Source organism: Eleginops maclovinus, chromosome 11, assembly GCF_036324505.1.
Source record: "Eleginops maclovinus isolate JMC-PN-2008 ecotype Puerto Natales chromosome 11, JC_Emac_rtc_rv5, whole genome shotgun sequence".
Classification (NCBI taxonomy): Eukaryota; Metazoa; Chordata; class Actinopteri; order Perciformes; family Eleginopidae; genus Eleginops; species Eleginops maclovinus.
The window spans coordinates 20253822-20270487 of NC_086359.1; the positions used below are offsets into that span (position 1 = coordinate 20253822).

Sequence of the window (16666 nt, forward strand, 5' to 3'; positions counted from 1 at the left end):
ACTGTTTAGAAAATTGATGTCAATCAAGAGCTACAATTATACTAATGAACATCTTCATCACCAAGGGAGTACTAATTGCTGAACAGCTGGTGAGTGCCTATTGGCTGAAAGACAATCAACACACTCACATATGATTGGACAACCCCCCCCCCCCCCCTGTCTAAGGTGTTGTTACAAGCCAATCCTGAGCTGTTGCTAGGGAGAAAGAAGCACCTGCTCTGCTCAGACGCTTTTGTGGATGTAGTTAATCTTTTTTTTCAAAGAAATATTCTAAATGTATTCTTTTTACATTTTTTTCTTTAGTTTTGTTTAAAAATGGTCATGAGATTTGGAAAATTCAATGTAGATGAAGTGATAGGTAACATTACAAATTAATAGTAAAAAGCCTTGCTAACACACATCCATCATTTATTTTAGCTGATTTTAGTTAGTTAGTTAGTTAGTTAGTAATTCACCTATATCAGAGATGGACTTTGCTCCGTATTCCTACTGTAACATCATAGCAGCAGGCTTTAACAATAAACTGTATATTGGGCCATCTACATAACCCTGCAATGTCAAAATAGTGAAATAAAATGGCCAAAATCGAATAATCTGTGCACAGTAGATATCATTCCTGGCTCAATTTATTTAAATGGTCTGCACATTTTTAAAATTCATGCCTAGAAGTGTGCAGCATACATGGAGATCAAGCACAACAGGCCAGCCTTTCTCTTCAAACCATAAAGTGCAATGCACCTGCCTCAGGCATCATTTATTATAAGCTTGCAAACCAACAACATCTCTTGCAAATGAACTGTTGTTAAATCACAACAAGTAAAAGTAAAGTAATCGTTTACTTCATTTTATTACAACAAAATAAAGGAGTTTGAATGAAGTCGAGTTAGAAGACGGGCGTGGTCCAAACAAAGGTCATCGAATGAACCCTGGAAGGGTCACTTTACAACTCTGGAAACCCCTTGCCTTGCAGCTGTTGTTATTCCATACAAACATGGTCAAAAGCACTCACGTTTTAGCGCTAATTGTTTGGATTTATAGTTAGCTGAATGTGATTTCATGCCAAAAAATAACCCTCAATGTGACCAAAGACACAGTATCTTATCATAAAGATATAAAATGAGGTCTGCACTCTTCGCTTGCCTTTCTGGTAAATTCACAGTAACTGATTGCCACACTAAATGTCCTCCATATAAAACTACATATTTTATTTTGAACATTTGTTGATTTTCTCTTCAACTATCATCCCCACTACACTTCAACATCTCTTAAGAAGCTCTTTGGAAAAACCAGCTCTCTTCAGCCTTTCAGTCTTAGTGAAGTGGAGCTGGAGATGTGAGATCAGGAATCCAATCAGCAGCCACAAAGCTAACAGCTCTCCACAGCGAGCACTTCTCTGGTTCAAGGACTGGCTGGCTCCTGGATTGATGGGGATTGCCATGAATAATTTAAGCCTGCATTAAAAGAAGAAAATGGTGACTCATGGAAGAGGAAAAGTTGAATTGCTAAGTGGTTTACAGAGTGCCGCCCTTGACTTTAAGCAGTGTCTGCATGGCTTCCATGAATGGCTTCGAGTGTTGGAGATAGTACTGAAGACACATTTTGCTGGATATAGTATGCTTATATATTGAATATGATGTATTGGAAATCTGTATTTGCAGGATATTACTCACCATTTCTGTGTATTAAACAAGCTAATATAAAAATAAATGTCTGAGATCAAGCTGATTATTTCTGATTCACCACTGGTCTGGGACTATAAGGGGTAAAAAGCACCAGTTCACATCCATCGTGTGCACCTATACAACATGCTTGAGGCTCAGTGCATAGCAGAGCACTCTATAAATAGATCTCCCCTGCAGCTTTGGAGTCGAAGTGGAGTTAATATATGCATTAGGGGGATAGCACGCAACATGAATGACTGGAAGTTGACAGCGAGGAAGAAAAAGAAGTGATGAAAACCAGCAGTGATTTAAAACGTCAACAGCGTTCATTTCATCCTGCATTGACTGATGATTAACTGCAGGGGGTTAGGCATTAACAAACAAAAAATCACTCAGTATTAGGGTTGTACATGCAGCTGTGAATTGTATTGATTGCAACAGACAAAACTGGTGTGGTGATGTAATTTCCATTGTCTGACCCTGGCCTAGTTCCATACTTGAATCCTGACCATGTGTGTTTTTCTACCTATATGAACAGTGCATATTTTGACCATGTGGAAATGGGCAGGATGTCATAAAATACAAAAAATACAAAATACAAAATGAAATACAAAAAGAAGCAAAACAAATAATTAGAACTAAAAAATAAAAATAGATTTTAGTAAAAATTTGAAATATACAAATGTACAAATAAGGCAATGAAATGGAATATTAAATCAGTGTAATGTAAATGTACAATGTTAAGTGTGAAGGTGTGCATGTTAAGTCCAGTTTCAGAGAGGCTATTGAGCAGTGAGTTGACTTCCAGCCAGAGGGGAATTATTGTTGAGTTATTGCAGTGGGCAGGAATGTTCTCCTGTATCTGTCCTTGTGACAGCGGAGCTGGAGCAGTCTGTTGGGGAAGGAGCTCCGCTGTCTGTCCAGCTGCAGGTGGAGAGTGTGGGTGGGGTTATCCATGATGGACAACTTTTTGTTCAGGGTCCTCCTCTCCACCACAGCCTCAAAAGGGTCCAGTTTGATGCCCATGACCGAGCCAGCTTTCCTGATCAGTTTATTGATTCTGCTGGTGTCACCGGCTCTGATGCTGCCCCCCCAGCAGACGGCAGCAAAGAAGAGTGCACTAGCCAGATATTGGAGAAGATCTCCAACATCTTGCTGCACACATTGAAGGATCTCAGCTTCCTCAGGAAATAGAGTCAGCTCATCCCCTTCTTGTACACAGCGTCAGAGTTGGCCCTCCAGTTCAGTCCAATGTCAAGGAGCACTCCCAAATACTTGTAATCCTCCACCACAGCCACATCCTCACCCAGAATGCACAGGGGCAGTGGAGGCGTCCTCTTCTTCCTTTAGTCAATGACCATCTCTCTGGCCTTGGCCACATTCAGAAGCAGATGATTATTCACCCATCCAATCCACAAAATTATTCACTGGTCTTGAATGACTTGCCTACAAAACACACCTACCTAATGGTGAGAAACTAAAAACGCATCCCTTCAGTATCAGTTACATACACCAGCCTTTGTTATTTCATTCCAGTCCAAGTTCTGAAGGTTCGTTTATTATTCATAGCCTAAAATATATCACATCTTTCTCCTAAATGCAAGGCTTCAGAATAAGAGAGTTTAAATTAGCACAAAAATCCTAATCTGTTTCTCCGGAGTCCTATTAACTCTCTTTAATATCTAATAAAAGGGGGACATCTTGAGTCTTGGGTTATGCAACTCTTCTTAAGGCATCCTGGCAGTGATAAAAACCTGAGTCCCTGTAGAGCGACAGCCCCGCATCAGTCTGGACCAGAGAATAGCAGAAACTGTTCCAGTCATAAAATAGTCCTTAAACCAAAGGAAACATAATATAGTATGTCATTAAGTTATAAAAGTTTTTTTGAAAAACAAACAATCATAGTCGAATTATAGTTTTTCATAAAAAGCTCATGTAAAAAGACATACTTAATTATGTCTTTAAATGTAAAGCAGAAGTGCCTCTCGGAGAGCGCAGACCACTGCCGAGGCCCTGACCCTGTTCTTGATCTAACTTATGCAGCTGCATTTCTGCTCCACCAGTACCATCACACATTGTGACATTGCATACATGCCCTGCCCCATTAAATTGCGGTTTTTTATGTCTCCCCTGTTGGTTTTACTGATATTTGTTTTTGGTAAAACAGCGGCCCTGCAGGTACAACAGTAACAGTTCAGGCAGAGAGAAGTACTGCAAGAGGGGAGGCATTGAAAGAGATTGTAAAGATATCTAGATTAAGTTATATGCCGATGAGGGAAAAGCTGCTGACATCAGAAGACACCAAAGTCAGTGTAGAAAGTCCTGTTGGGAGAAGGCTGAATACCTGAATGGAATCAAATGAAACTGTAACTCATGGTCTTTGGTAGATTATGTGTTACAATTAGGTAGATCTGGTGAGTAATCTGGTTTCCAGTAGACAATGCACTTGTGGTCCTCGCCTCAAGGGAATTGGACAATTGTTTTGTTGTAAAGTTAGTATACCCAGCTTCCAGGTAACGTTATTTATCCAGCATCTAGGTAATGTTTTATCCATTATCCATAACATATTGTTATATTGAGTATCCAGGTAAAGGCTGTATATCCAATATCCAGGAACTTATCATCCAGGTAACGTTAGTATATGTAGATTCCATGTGATGTTAGCTCATCCAGAATTTAATGTTAGCTTCCAGAATCCAGAAACAAAAGTGAGCTGCAGTGGAGTCCCGCTATGAACAACATGCTTGACACATATCGAAGTTAAACGTGCCAGATGGGGCCAAAACTAACACCATAGCCACATGTGCTAAAAGAAAGTCAGGCACAAAACAGACAAGCTGACATGAAAACATTTCCTCCTTGGTGTAGGTATTGAACGGGAGTTCCAAAAACTGGGACTATATTTGAATACCACATAAATGCAGCAGAATATCAGCATCTAGCAATGTAGCTCTATTTGAAACATGCTTTGTGAATGCACCCCTTGGTTTTGGATCCTGTCCAAAATGAAATGGTTTCTCCCTTGGCTTATGCTACCACCTTCCAAAAACTTTCAGGAAAATCAAACCAGTTTTTTTTTTCTTAATGCTGCTTGGAGTAAAACAAATAAACCAATCAATAAACACACCATCCCAAATAAATTAACCTCTTCTTGGTGGATGTGAAAATATGAAAACAATTCATAGTATGGAATGTCATATGTAAAATTATGGTATGTTTTTCATAAACAATTCATGCCACCAGACTCCAACATAAAGCAGAACTACTTCTATACTTTCAGTTACACTTTGAATTAAAGACTTACTTGTAACAGAGTACTTCTACACTGTTTAATTACTACACTTCATTTTACTTGACTTCACCCCTGTCCCTTCTGCCCTGAATTAGTCCTGCTGAATTTTATATAATATTTCTGACATGAATATTGGGATTTAACCTCATTTTTAGTAATCATTTCTTACTGATTGGCCTGTATGGGGCACTTTACAGTCACAATTCTAATGAAACCTGGTGCATTATGGCCCTGTGTAGGAGTGGGGGCACAATTCTTATATAAAACACAACGGTGATGCAGACTCCTGTTTGTCATGGGCTGTCTGCATAACTCGTGGGGGCTGACATGTTTCACTTGCTCTCTTTTGCATGGATAACCATCAGATGAATAATTTAGCATAAGATACCAAAACATTAAGAAGCCCAGCATCACCATGTGTTATTCTATTTCCAGACTTGGAACACACACAGCTCACAGTAACTGATTCAAGATGCTACTTCCATGATGTCATGTCACCAACATGCAAATGAACACTTAAAAAAAGAGAAGAGACTCAGTGTATTGTTTGTTTCTTTTATTCTACATTTACTTGCAGTACAATTCCAATCCAGTCCCACAGTGTTTATCCTAACAATCACCATTCTACACTCAGACTGCTGGCATGCATGCTCTTCTGGGACCTTTGTTATCAAATCTACTAAAGAACTGCTACTACAGTCTGCTTTACTGTTGTCTTTGGTGTGTCTGTCGAGGTTTTATGAAGCTGATTAACTCAGAAATTAGAAATGGTGTATATGTGTAATTGAGGGTGAGAGAAAGCTTCTAGCGGGGCTAAACTGAGATTTCAGATGGAGAGTGTAATTACAGCAAAAAGAGCAGGCATATGGCAGTGCTGCAGATGTATTTACACAGTGCACTCAGCTGGGGTTAGCTCATTAACAGAGACAGAGGGGAGAGAGGAAAGCAAGGGCAATCCCTCGCTTCCCTCTCTGGCGTGTGAACAAGCACGCTTTCTGGAGAGTGATTATCTGCTTCTTTACCTTTCTAGGATCGGTTTGCAAAACATCAAATGTGTGTTTATGTGGGAGGCACTTTGCTGCTTCTCTTTCTACTTCTTCAGCATGCCTTTGTTATCCACGTTGACAGGTATCTTGGTCTCTGAGCACTCGATGGCGGATCTGATCAGAGGGGCCTCGACGGTCAGCGTCCCCTCAGGAGACAGGGAGGATGACACCTTCTCAACGTCAGTATTAGATGGGAGGCTGGAGGGAAACACAATTAAGACATTAGTCTGAGAAATCGCCCATTATTTAAACAAAACTGACTGAAACATTAATGCCTGAGTCAGTCTAAGGGTAAATCGGATCCAAGACCAGCTCAGTGTGTCTTGTTGTGGCCCCTGGATGGCAGCAGAGTCCTATTGAGCTTAAATCTCGACCTGGAGGAGGTGGAGGCTGCTTTTGCTTTTCAGAGCATGAAATCCAGCTATCAGCAAGATAGACACACTCACAGCAGCAAAACCATAAAAAGAAAATCCTAGGAATCTGAGCCCAGCCTGAGAAATTAATTTCCTCCATGGAAATTCACTGCAATGCTACTATCAAACAGCCACAACAAACCCATTTAAAGAGAATTATTTTAGGGTAAAAGTGAGTTTCTGACATATTGCATTGCCAGTAGCTTCCTGACATCAACTGGACAACAGACGTGATAAAAGTGATCTAGAATAAAACTAATTTATTCTAGATGGATATTCTTTGCAAATGCTACTTACGTGTATTTCCTGGTGAAGCTCCTGGACACAAAACCGTGCTCGTCCTTCCTGTCCTCATGCTTGCCTAGGGACAAAGAAAACATACTTTAATATAAATGTGGCACTATCATTGATTTATGGCTCAATCAAAAGCACAACATAGCAGTTACATCGTGTCAGCGTACAGTACCAGCACCATGGAACTGGTACCCCTGAATGGAATGCAGCCCTGTTTATTTACAGCTGTGATTTTCCTACTTTAGCAACTTGATCTTGTATTTTATCAACCATACATGGCATAGTGTTCATGTATTGCATGTCAGATACAAAGCCAAATACTGTAGGCCTATTTAGAAAAATATTCAGGCCGACTTGTCTAATAGTTCCACATTTTAGAAAATTCTGGAATTTAGTCCCTCTTCAAAACGTCTCCCCTTCCTGTTAGAATAATGTTTCCTTGTAGCATCAGTGGTTTGGTTTAGGGCGACACAGACATCACTAGTTGAAATTTAGATAAAGAGAAACACATTTCAACATAGAAACATTCTAGCTAGCAACCTGTTAGCTTAGCACAAAAGTACAACTTTAATGAAATCTGTCTACAAGCACCTGATAAAGTGTGTTATAATGTATGTAAAAACTACACACATTTTGTTAACAGAGCAGAGTTATGTTGTTTGTTTGGATGATTTGGCCCATCTAAATGTCTTATTTGTATTAGTATATTTCAGTGACGCTATGATGGTCAATTTTAGAATTGATCAGCAGTCGTCTAAAGGTCATTATGCAAGTAAGCAGTAGCAGTACAGGAGGAAAAATCTAAAGTCAGGGCCTACATTTTTGTGAAATTAGAAGTCAGTTATTAAGCAAAATGCACTTTTTGCCTTCATTTAAGTCTTTCAAACATAAATGTGTCCCCTCTTTGTTAGGAGATTTGAAAGGTTTCAGCCAAAAAGATCCCTCTCTTTTTAGTGAAAACCTGTGTGAGATAAGCTTGAGAAAATGAGCTGATCAGATCTTGGCCATGTTGTGATGTCACAATTTTTTAACATGTTTACTTTATTATTTGCCCTACTTTTTTTGTGTCTCCCACCCCCCCCCCCTCGAAAGGGGCTATAAAATGCATCTATTATTATTACAAGAATTCTTTTGGGTTGTGTAACCATTAACCTGCCCACCTTATCACCTGAATCTACTTACCACTTTTTTAAAACCAATCATCTCTCCCAGAGGTGTTGGGCGTGGCGGTTCATTTGCATTTAAAGCTACAGACACAAAATCAGCACTTTTGAAACAGGGCTGAAACAGAGGGGTATATGGCATGTTACAAAAACCTGTATTTATAGCCAAACACTTCAGGGACATGTTTTGTAAAAATCTGAGACCTATAATATATTGTGCAAAAACAGTATAAGAGGGGACCTTTAAAACAACCGATTCCTGATTCTAGCTTCATATGCTACACACAAATGAGAGTGGCATCAATCTTCTTATAACATTTTTCCATAAAAATGAAAATGTGCAATGTTTACTAGTACTTAACTGTATGTAAATCAGTAATAAATTCCTACGGTACAATGGCTGGGCTTTTTATGTGTAAGATTTGTGCTGGCATTTTTATTTTCCCTATGTTGCCGCAGCCATATCAGCCAGAAAGATCCTCATCAGTCAGGTTCTGTCAGTCTCCCAAAGGCAGTAAGATGTCTGGCTGTCATGTTGAAACATCGCCCTTTATGCTTGCTCTAAATAAAGTAGCATGATATTTTTGTTGTGACAACGGACTGATAATGGTTGGCTACCGCAGGGAGCTGTCCCCTTTTTAAACAAGACACTGCTAGTGTGAGTGTGTCTGAGGCAAGTCTGCACTTTTTCAAATGAGGACTCATGAAAGGAGGTTGCCCTTCAGTGGGTACACTAAACTCTTCACTGAAGCTGATGATCTTTAAACACAGAACCCCCACTCTATGGTGGCAAATTCTACTTGGATGAGACCCTGTGCTTTGTTTATCTGTCCTGTCTCTCAGCAGTGAGCAGGCCATAGTCCGGCCCAGGAACCTGGACCTGGACTAGATCCAGCAGTCCTTTTAAAGCAGCAATCACGCTTTGCGAGTCACGGCTAAATCCCCTCCTATGAGAGCGTGAGTTTTAGAGAAATGACTGACAGACAAGCTGAGACTGACTCAGAGAAAAGAGGGGCTCGAGGCCCTTTGGAGAGCTGAGCTATTATATGATCCATTTCACATTTCTTCAAGTTTGCACATTTAGCTTTGAACCTTCACAAGCATTGACGATGAAAATATTGTACAGCTAAAAGTGAAACTGGCTTTTTAGAAAACAGTTTGGGCTCTGTGTATATCTGCGAGCTGCTGTTAAAGTCGACTCCCACATGTTGAATTGTGTTTTGTTTTGCATCTATCGAGCATGTGTCCAAAAGCCCCCGCCCTCCAGTGTGCTGGAACTCAGTATATTGTCTCGGGATATTATGTAACTCGGCAGCAATTCATCTGCCTTGTGTTTGACCGGGCGACAAAAAAAAAGTGTCCTGCCTTTTTATCTTATGTTTGCACTGTACCAGTTTTTCATAGGAGAGACAAACCTAAGCAAACTAAGGGAGCCTTTTTAATGTGCTTTGTCTTGATTTTAGAAGTTATTTCTTTATTGTTAGTTTATCGAAAGACCGGCACTTCCTGACAGGAATTTACCTCCTACCTTTCGTTTCGGTCCATGAGGAATTGTAAATACTGTGCTCCTTTCTTATTCACTCCATTGTTTGTCGTGTCTGCTAAGGAATTAACAGTCTGTTTGACTCTGTAACAATTTTTTTGGCACATGAATTTATAATTTAATCACAATTTTTACTAGATGTTTTGTCATGAGTTCTCAACATGTTGTTAATGCTTTAGAATAAGAGACTGAGACCTGCAAGGATTTGTCAGTTAGTTGTCAACTATTTGATTAATACCCAACTGTTTTGATAAATGATGAATCAGTTTGAGTACTTTTTAAAGAAAAAACTGTCTCTGATTCCAGCTTCCTAAATAGAAATACTTTCTGATTTCTTTACCCTTCTATGACATAATATCTATTATATGTTGGGGACAAATAATGAGTATGTCATCAGGGACTTTGGGAAACACCCTCTTCAGACAATTTATAGACTAAAGAATTGATTAAATAATCATCAGATTAATCGACAGTGAAAATCATCATTAGTTGCACCCCTAATATGATGCTGTTATAGTACCTAAAATAAATTATTAAAAAGAAGTTCTGAGCTTCTTGAATGAGCCTGCACTAGAGTACAGTAAGCAGGTGATCAGTGAAGGAGAGATGGAGACTCACCAGTGATTTCCACCACTCCATCCTTGGTCTTCACCACAAGCTCCTCGGGGGAGAAGTGGTTGACATCCAGGCACACCTTCCAGCTGTCCTGGCTCTGCTTGATCTCTGACACGCCGCTGCTCATCTGGCGAGACATGGCACGGGCCTGGTGAGCCATCATAGCCGATGGGTACATCATGGTGTTGTGGGGCATCATGGGGCCCATGGAGCTCATCTGGCCCATGGAGGGCATCTGGCCCATGGAGGGCATCTGGCCCATGGAAGGCATGTCCGGGGCCATGAGAGAGGGCCGCACGTACCCTGGCCAGTGGGTGCTGGGGAATGCGTTGAAGTCTTCGTGAAAGGCAGGCATGCCGAAGGTCTGGTCGAAGATGCGGCTCTGGTGCCAGTCACGGAATGGGTCCCAGCTGGGGGTGCGGAGCATGGTGAAAGGAATACGTCTCTCAGTCATGGCTGCTGTGTTTCGTATGTAGAGTAGAGCTGTTGGCTGTGGAGGAAGAGCTCTTTGGCCTCTGTGAGAATGTTTTCCAACGTGCTGCCTACCTCTCAGCTGAGAACTTTTATACACACTGACACCGCCCCAGTCAACAGAGACCTCCCTTCCCACTCAAGCCCCCTGCTCTTATTTTTGGAAGGTACAAGAATATCTATTTGAGGCAGACGTAGCACTGGAATGGAATCCAAAGGGAGGCCCTCCCTACTTCCAGCTGCCCAGTGTACTGTACTGTTAAACCCTGTGTGTGTTATCCCCCCCTCCCTCTCTCTGGGGGAGTCATTCTGCCTGCTGAACATATAGAAACCCGGACTCAGATAAGACTAACATGCTATTTCTAACATGGCTCTTCATAAGCCATGATGTGACGTACAGGACAGGACAGACTGTTCTTTGCTATTACCAGCTTCCCGTTGAATACACAGGGGATTGTCATTTTGTGACATGGATGAAAGTGAACATTGAAAACACACTCATTAAAAAGCAAACAAAAGCACACAAAGTTTAGAAAGCCAAACAGTTTTGAGGTAATTTCGACATTTTCTCTCAGGTCATAAGGGGAAATGATGAGACCGAGGAGCAGAGGTGTGGACTCAAGTCTCATGTCCTGGAGTCAGACCTGAGACACAAATTTGATGACTTCAGAATCGACAAAATCAAGAGCGACTTGGACTTTTAAACTAATGACTTTTTACCTGAAAATACTCTTATTGAAATGGTGTGCCGTAGAAGCAATTAATTACCTGGATCAACTACCGTTACGTTATTTATTCCTAGCAAGTCAACACTTCATTCCCCAGACCCAATTGCATTCAATAAAGTTCCAGGAGGGAACTTTGAATAAAGAATAGCTGAGCACCAGCAGGATACAAGAGGCAATTGTGTCCACATACATGAACTACGAAGCAGTCAACAAAAAACATATTGCAGTATGCAAAATGTTTGGGTTTATACGACTTGTTTATGACCCGAAACTCAACACTAAGGCCTTGCAAATGACTTCGCCCCATCGCATGGATACAGCGTAACTACGGGGACAAACTGACGACTCTGCAAATGATCCATAAGGTTCAGCTTACATTCAGCTTCACAATTGCCTGTCATCAGATGAGTGTTGGTGACATTCTCTGCAAACCTCTCATGTTATTAATACCAAAAACCTGTGGCTTCTCAAAGCTGCTGACAGCTGGAGATTACTACTGTGTGGCTGATTGTATGTCACAGATGTGTTCCTGCCAGCCTCACCATGGCACTGTCATGAGATGTTCTGTTTCTGATGCAGGTGCTGCACTGAACCCCGTCACCCTGCGCTATAGGGTCCAGCTAAGCAGTGAGTCTGAGGGTTCACAGTGTTATTTTCAACTGTTCTTTGGGTATTATATTAAACAACATGTGTACAAATAATAAGAAATGATTGAGAATAAATACAAATAACATAAATCCAACCAAGCACACTGCAAAATCAGCCCAGTGGGTTAGTTGGATGGGCCAGTGGTAATTTCATGATGATGGGACCGATGTAATTCAGTGACTTTGACCTGCAAGTTCTAATTGGTTCATCATAGAGTGCAAGCGGACACTCGTACCAACTGTGTAGTAATTAACTCCAGATACAGAGACAACCTTAAAACAAATGCCTCAGACCTCGCAGTCACCCGTTTACAGGCATATCTACAAGACCAAAATAATTTTAATGCGAAAAAAAAGTGACTCACCTTCCAAGTGACACAAAGAAATAACAAAAAGAGGTAAAACTACCATAAAGGTTAAAGTGCTGGTTCAACTTAAAAGTGTGATTGCAAAACTTGATATATTGGCTGGGACTGTTGCAAACGCCAAGTGGCTCATGAACATCAGATTTTAAAACGAGAAGAGGTTCTCAAAATATTTCCTGATACAATATATTTGCAAACCTGATTACGAAAAGTTAGAACAGTTCCCGTTTGAGAGTGTGACTACAGGCCGAGTTCACTCATCAGAGTGTAAGGCTGATGGAGTCAATTGGAACTGGGCCAGTCTCTGCCCATGCTAAATTCGACAGAGCTGGAGAACATTCTGGCCTAAGTTGTCATGAGTATCAAGTATTGGACGGTTCACATCAGTGCCATCTGTAGGAAGATAAGTGCAAAACACCAGCATGCCACTTCCCGGGTGCCCCTGTAGTTAGAAAGAAGAAGAACTCCATCATTATTTCCCCATTTGTTTCTGTTTATTGTCAGGTATTATAACTTGTACACTACAAAGAATGACTTATAGAACCAAAGGGGCGATGCTATACTTGGAATAAATGAACATGTTTGCAGATTATTTCAGTTGGGTTGCACTGGGAATGAGACACTGGGAATGAGGCTGGTCGAATGGTAAGGAAGACTTAGGGTGATCCCTGATTGTGTCGCCAGTTTGTTCACCGTACTACTGAAGCTGTGTGTCGCGTCTCTGCTATGCTAGGTTACATCACATATATTCTCCTCTGGGAGCTGGTAACAAGGGGACCTGTGACAGGAACATGTTGCGGCCCATTATACAAGGGATTAGAATATAGGCTGGAAACATACGGTAGAGTAGAATGATGGACTCCTCTTTCCACACAGGGACATGGGCTCTTTTCCGAGGCTTATCCTTCCTCAAAACAGGCAGAGCCACAATGGTTGCATTAAAATGAACCACTACAACAGGCTGGGGGTGCCGTAGTAGCAGTAACTGTGGGCGAAGAGCGTCCGCTGCCCAAAGGCTACAAAGAGCATTTTAAACACACAGCAGTAAAACCTCCACCCTGATGGCGTCAGCAAGCCTTGTCACGATTTGTATGGACATAAACGGTACAGGGAACACATTTGCATCACAATCTCGTCTTTAAAGCATGATCCAACTGCTTTGCAGCTCATGATAAATAAATTAAATAATAAATAACCCAATAAATAAACAAATAAATACAATAGGATCATAAATAGCTGTAGTCAACACGTGTGTGTATGGTAGACCTTTTGCAGACAGTTTTCTGTACACTACCATACAGCAGCCTTAGTGTACACATCAATAATTACCTCACTGGACATTGCATGCAGGAGGTAAACGCACGCGCACATGCGCACACGCGCACACACACACACACACACACACACACACACACACACACAGTCAGGATTAGCAGAATCAACATAATAATTTAAACAGGGAAGAGTAAAAGTACATAATAAATAATCCCCCCCTCCCGACGTACTGTATAGGCCAGTGGGGAGCACTGATGCAGCTCTAGCTCCTGCCAGGTTCTCTCCCTCCAGCAGCGAGTCTCTCCTGATGCATCATGCTTAACAAACCTCCTTAAACTAGATGGAATATACAGTGCATAGTTTACAAAGCCAGAACGTAAGAGTTCACTATACAGACAAACCTATACAATACCATTTTATCATAAAAAAAGTTCCTTTTCTCTTTCGCTCCCCATTTCGTCCGCCCATTTGTCTTTTGTTCTAACTCGTGTTGATCTCTGCTCCTCGATGAGATGGAAGTCTTTGGGGCAGATGAGTACTTGACGAGGGGAAAAAAAAGTCCAATTTTGAATGAAATGTACATTAAGCAGTTGATGAGTCCTCTGTTTATCTTCTACTCAGCTCCTATTGTTAGGATATATTTATATATATTTATATAGTATATAGTTCATAATGAATTCATTTTTGGTTGCATTGTGGAAGAAGAGAAACAAAGTGCTAACAAACAGCGAGATTTGTTCTTTGGGCTCTGCCAAATTAATTTGGACCTGTGGTGACCCATTTCCTTTACTGCCTTGTTTACGTGGAGACGTGATAGCCAATTTCATAGTGATGTGCTATATCAAAATACATTTCTCCACTTTGATCCAGGCTCAGAGCGAGATGACGGTCCAGGGGTGCGGAGTTAGGGCCCTGGTTGAACCGCAGTGCGGGCCTGCAGAGGCCCTGTTAAAGATCATGATTCTCCTCTCGTGGTTTTTGTTTCCCTTCTTTGCGTGCTGAGTGGTCAGTGTCAGACGCCGGGGCTGTCGTAGCTACTGCGGCTGTAGTAGCTGTGGTGGCTGCGGGTGTGGCTCTTGCTGCGGCTCCAGCTCCGGCTGCGGCTCCGACTCCAGCTCCGGCTCCTGCTGTGGCTCCGGCTGTGGCTCCTGCTGCGGCTGGAGCTGCTGTAGCTGCGGCTCCGGCTGCGGCTGGAGCGCGACGGGCTGCTGTCTAAGCTGGAGGACGAAGGACTGGGCCGGTAGTATGGGATGGGCCGCTTCCGAGCACTGGGGAAAAAGGACAGAGGAGGGGGTTACATCTGACACAGTAAAGGTTTGACCAGTTAGTGTCATGGGAAGGGATTTGTCTGGCATGGATGTTTAACACACAGTGTTTTAAGACAAGACTCAGGGGGTTGACAGCAAATCATTGTTAGGTTAGAGGAGTGGTGGAGTTATGATCAGTACAGGATCTGAAAGAGAGTAGTTTATGTGTTAAAAAGTTCAAGCTGTCTAACGTACGCACGCACGCACGCACGCACGCACGCACGCACGCACGCACGCACGCACGCACGCACACAATTGCCACACTTAATAATTGATTTCACTGACTGAACATCCTTCTCTATTTAAATTACTTTCCTTTAAGCAAAATGTGAAATTGAGCTCCCTAAATAAAACAGTGACATACTGTAAATGTCTAAGCATCCTCAACGTGTCAATTACAACTTTTTTGCTTTGTTATCTTCGCGTTTGAAAAACATTTGATGTGTAAGAACAAAAGTCCCTGTTTTGTAAATAACTTTATCCTAACCTAATTACCTCTGTTTTAACTTAATATAACCCCTGACACAAACATCAGCTCTGTCCAAATTGGGAACACAGCCTTTGTCCTCACATGCCAAACCTAATTAACCTGTCTTTAATTGGAAATGTGTCTCGATGGTAGTCTTACTCAGGGACAAACAAAAACAGACACACAGACACACGCACACACACGCAAGGCAGAGAAAAGCATGTGGTTAGTTTAAGCTTAGATTGCCATGTTAATAGCCACCCTGTCAGTGCTTCCTGTAAGGTAATCAGCTGTTAGTTCCCAAAGGAGCCTCGTCTCCTCAGTGGAGGCCGACACCCGGTGCAGAGATAAACGCTATCAAGGTATCCCCGCTGCTGCAAGGCCTGCTTCACCTCGTCTCTGCAGCAGCATGCAGATAACTCAGCCTCGGCTTTTGTCTTTATATCTGCCTGTGCAATGGAAAGATATCCTCTTTTATAAACCTTGATAGCGTTTTAATCTCTTTATCCCCGTGTTACAGCATTAGTGCGTGAGCGCAGAGGGGCGTCGCTCTAGAGTTGGTGAGTTTCTGAGCTGAAGGAGCACAAAGAGGAAAGAAAAAGAGAAACGGGAAGAGGCCAGGTTTACTCAGGAAAGCTCTGATGGTTTTGCCGAGCTTCTGGTGTCAGACTGGACGGATCCTGCTGCGCAGCAACTGTTACCAGGGTAACTAGCCTGCGGCAGCTCCATTCAGCAGCATCCCGTTGTCTTGGCGTCAGGAACTTTAGGACTGGAGTGAAAGACGACAAGGTACACACATTTCACCCACGTCTATTAACACTTGTATGAGAGGGTAGAGGTGATGCTCTCACAGGAGCGTGGGATATTTCTCTCTCATAACTCACCAACGGCATTTCAAGTGATACAAGCCCATAGAGAACTGCATGTGAAAATAAACTATAAAAGAACACTTGATGATGAGTTTATGATAAGTTAACTGTAATTTAACACATTATCATGAGCAGAGGGGGATAAAAGATCCAATCTGCTTCCAGTATGGAGGAGCATTAAATCCAGCAGCTCATTGATTCATATTTAATGAACCAATAAACAATACCACACAAACAAATCAGTACATCACTGAATACATGAAGACATCAAACAAGCTAAATAAATCCATACAGAATTCTCCTGGCCTGTATAACGATGTTTCATTTCTGTAATGACTTTATGCATTTTGTACACTGCAGGTGGCTGAAACTGACGCAGTCTGACATAACACTCCTAGATGAATACCCACCTTTCTGAGATGTGTTGAGTTTATAGTCATTTTTTAGGAATGTATAATGTTGTGAGATTGAGTTCTATTGCATTAGCAGTAGCTCAGTCTGTGGGGTC

The 16666-nt window shown here is 41.7% G+C and overlaps 2 protein-coding genes across 2 annotated transcripts in view; both read right to left on the bottom strand.

Moving 5' to 3' along the window:
• Positions 1–5494: 5494 nt before the first annotated feature.
• On the bottom strand, positions 5495–10585 carry hspb1 (heat shock protein, alpha-crystallin-related, 1). The gene is made up of 3 exons (XM_063896067.1): positions 10031–10585; positions 6710–6773; positions 5495–6197 (listed from the first exon to the last, which is right to left on the bottom strand). Exons 1-3 carry the CDS (start codon positions 10479–10481, stop codon positions 6044–6046), a joined length of 669 nt encoding a protein of 222 aa, XP_063752137.1. The 5' UTR covers positions 10482–10585; the 3' UTR covers positions 5495–6043.
• A 2153-nt stretch (positions 10586–12738) lies between these two features.
• srrm3 (serine/arginine repetitive matrix 3) overlaps positions 12739–16666 on the bottom strand; it is a 72970-nt gene continuing 69042 nt past the window's right edge. Inside the window, exon 14 of the mRNA XM_063896190.1 lies at positions 12739–14781. Within this exon, the coding sequence (XP_063752260.1) occupies positions 14526–14781 (256 nt within the window). The 3' untranslated portion in view covers positions 12739–14525. The remainder of the gene's footprint in view (positions 14782–16666) is intronic.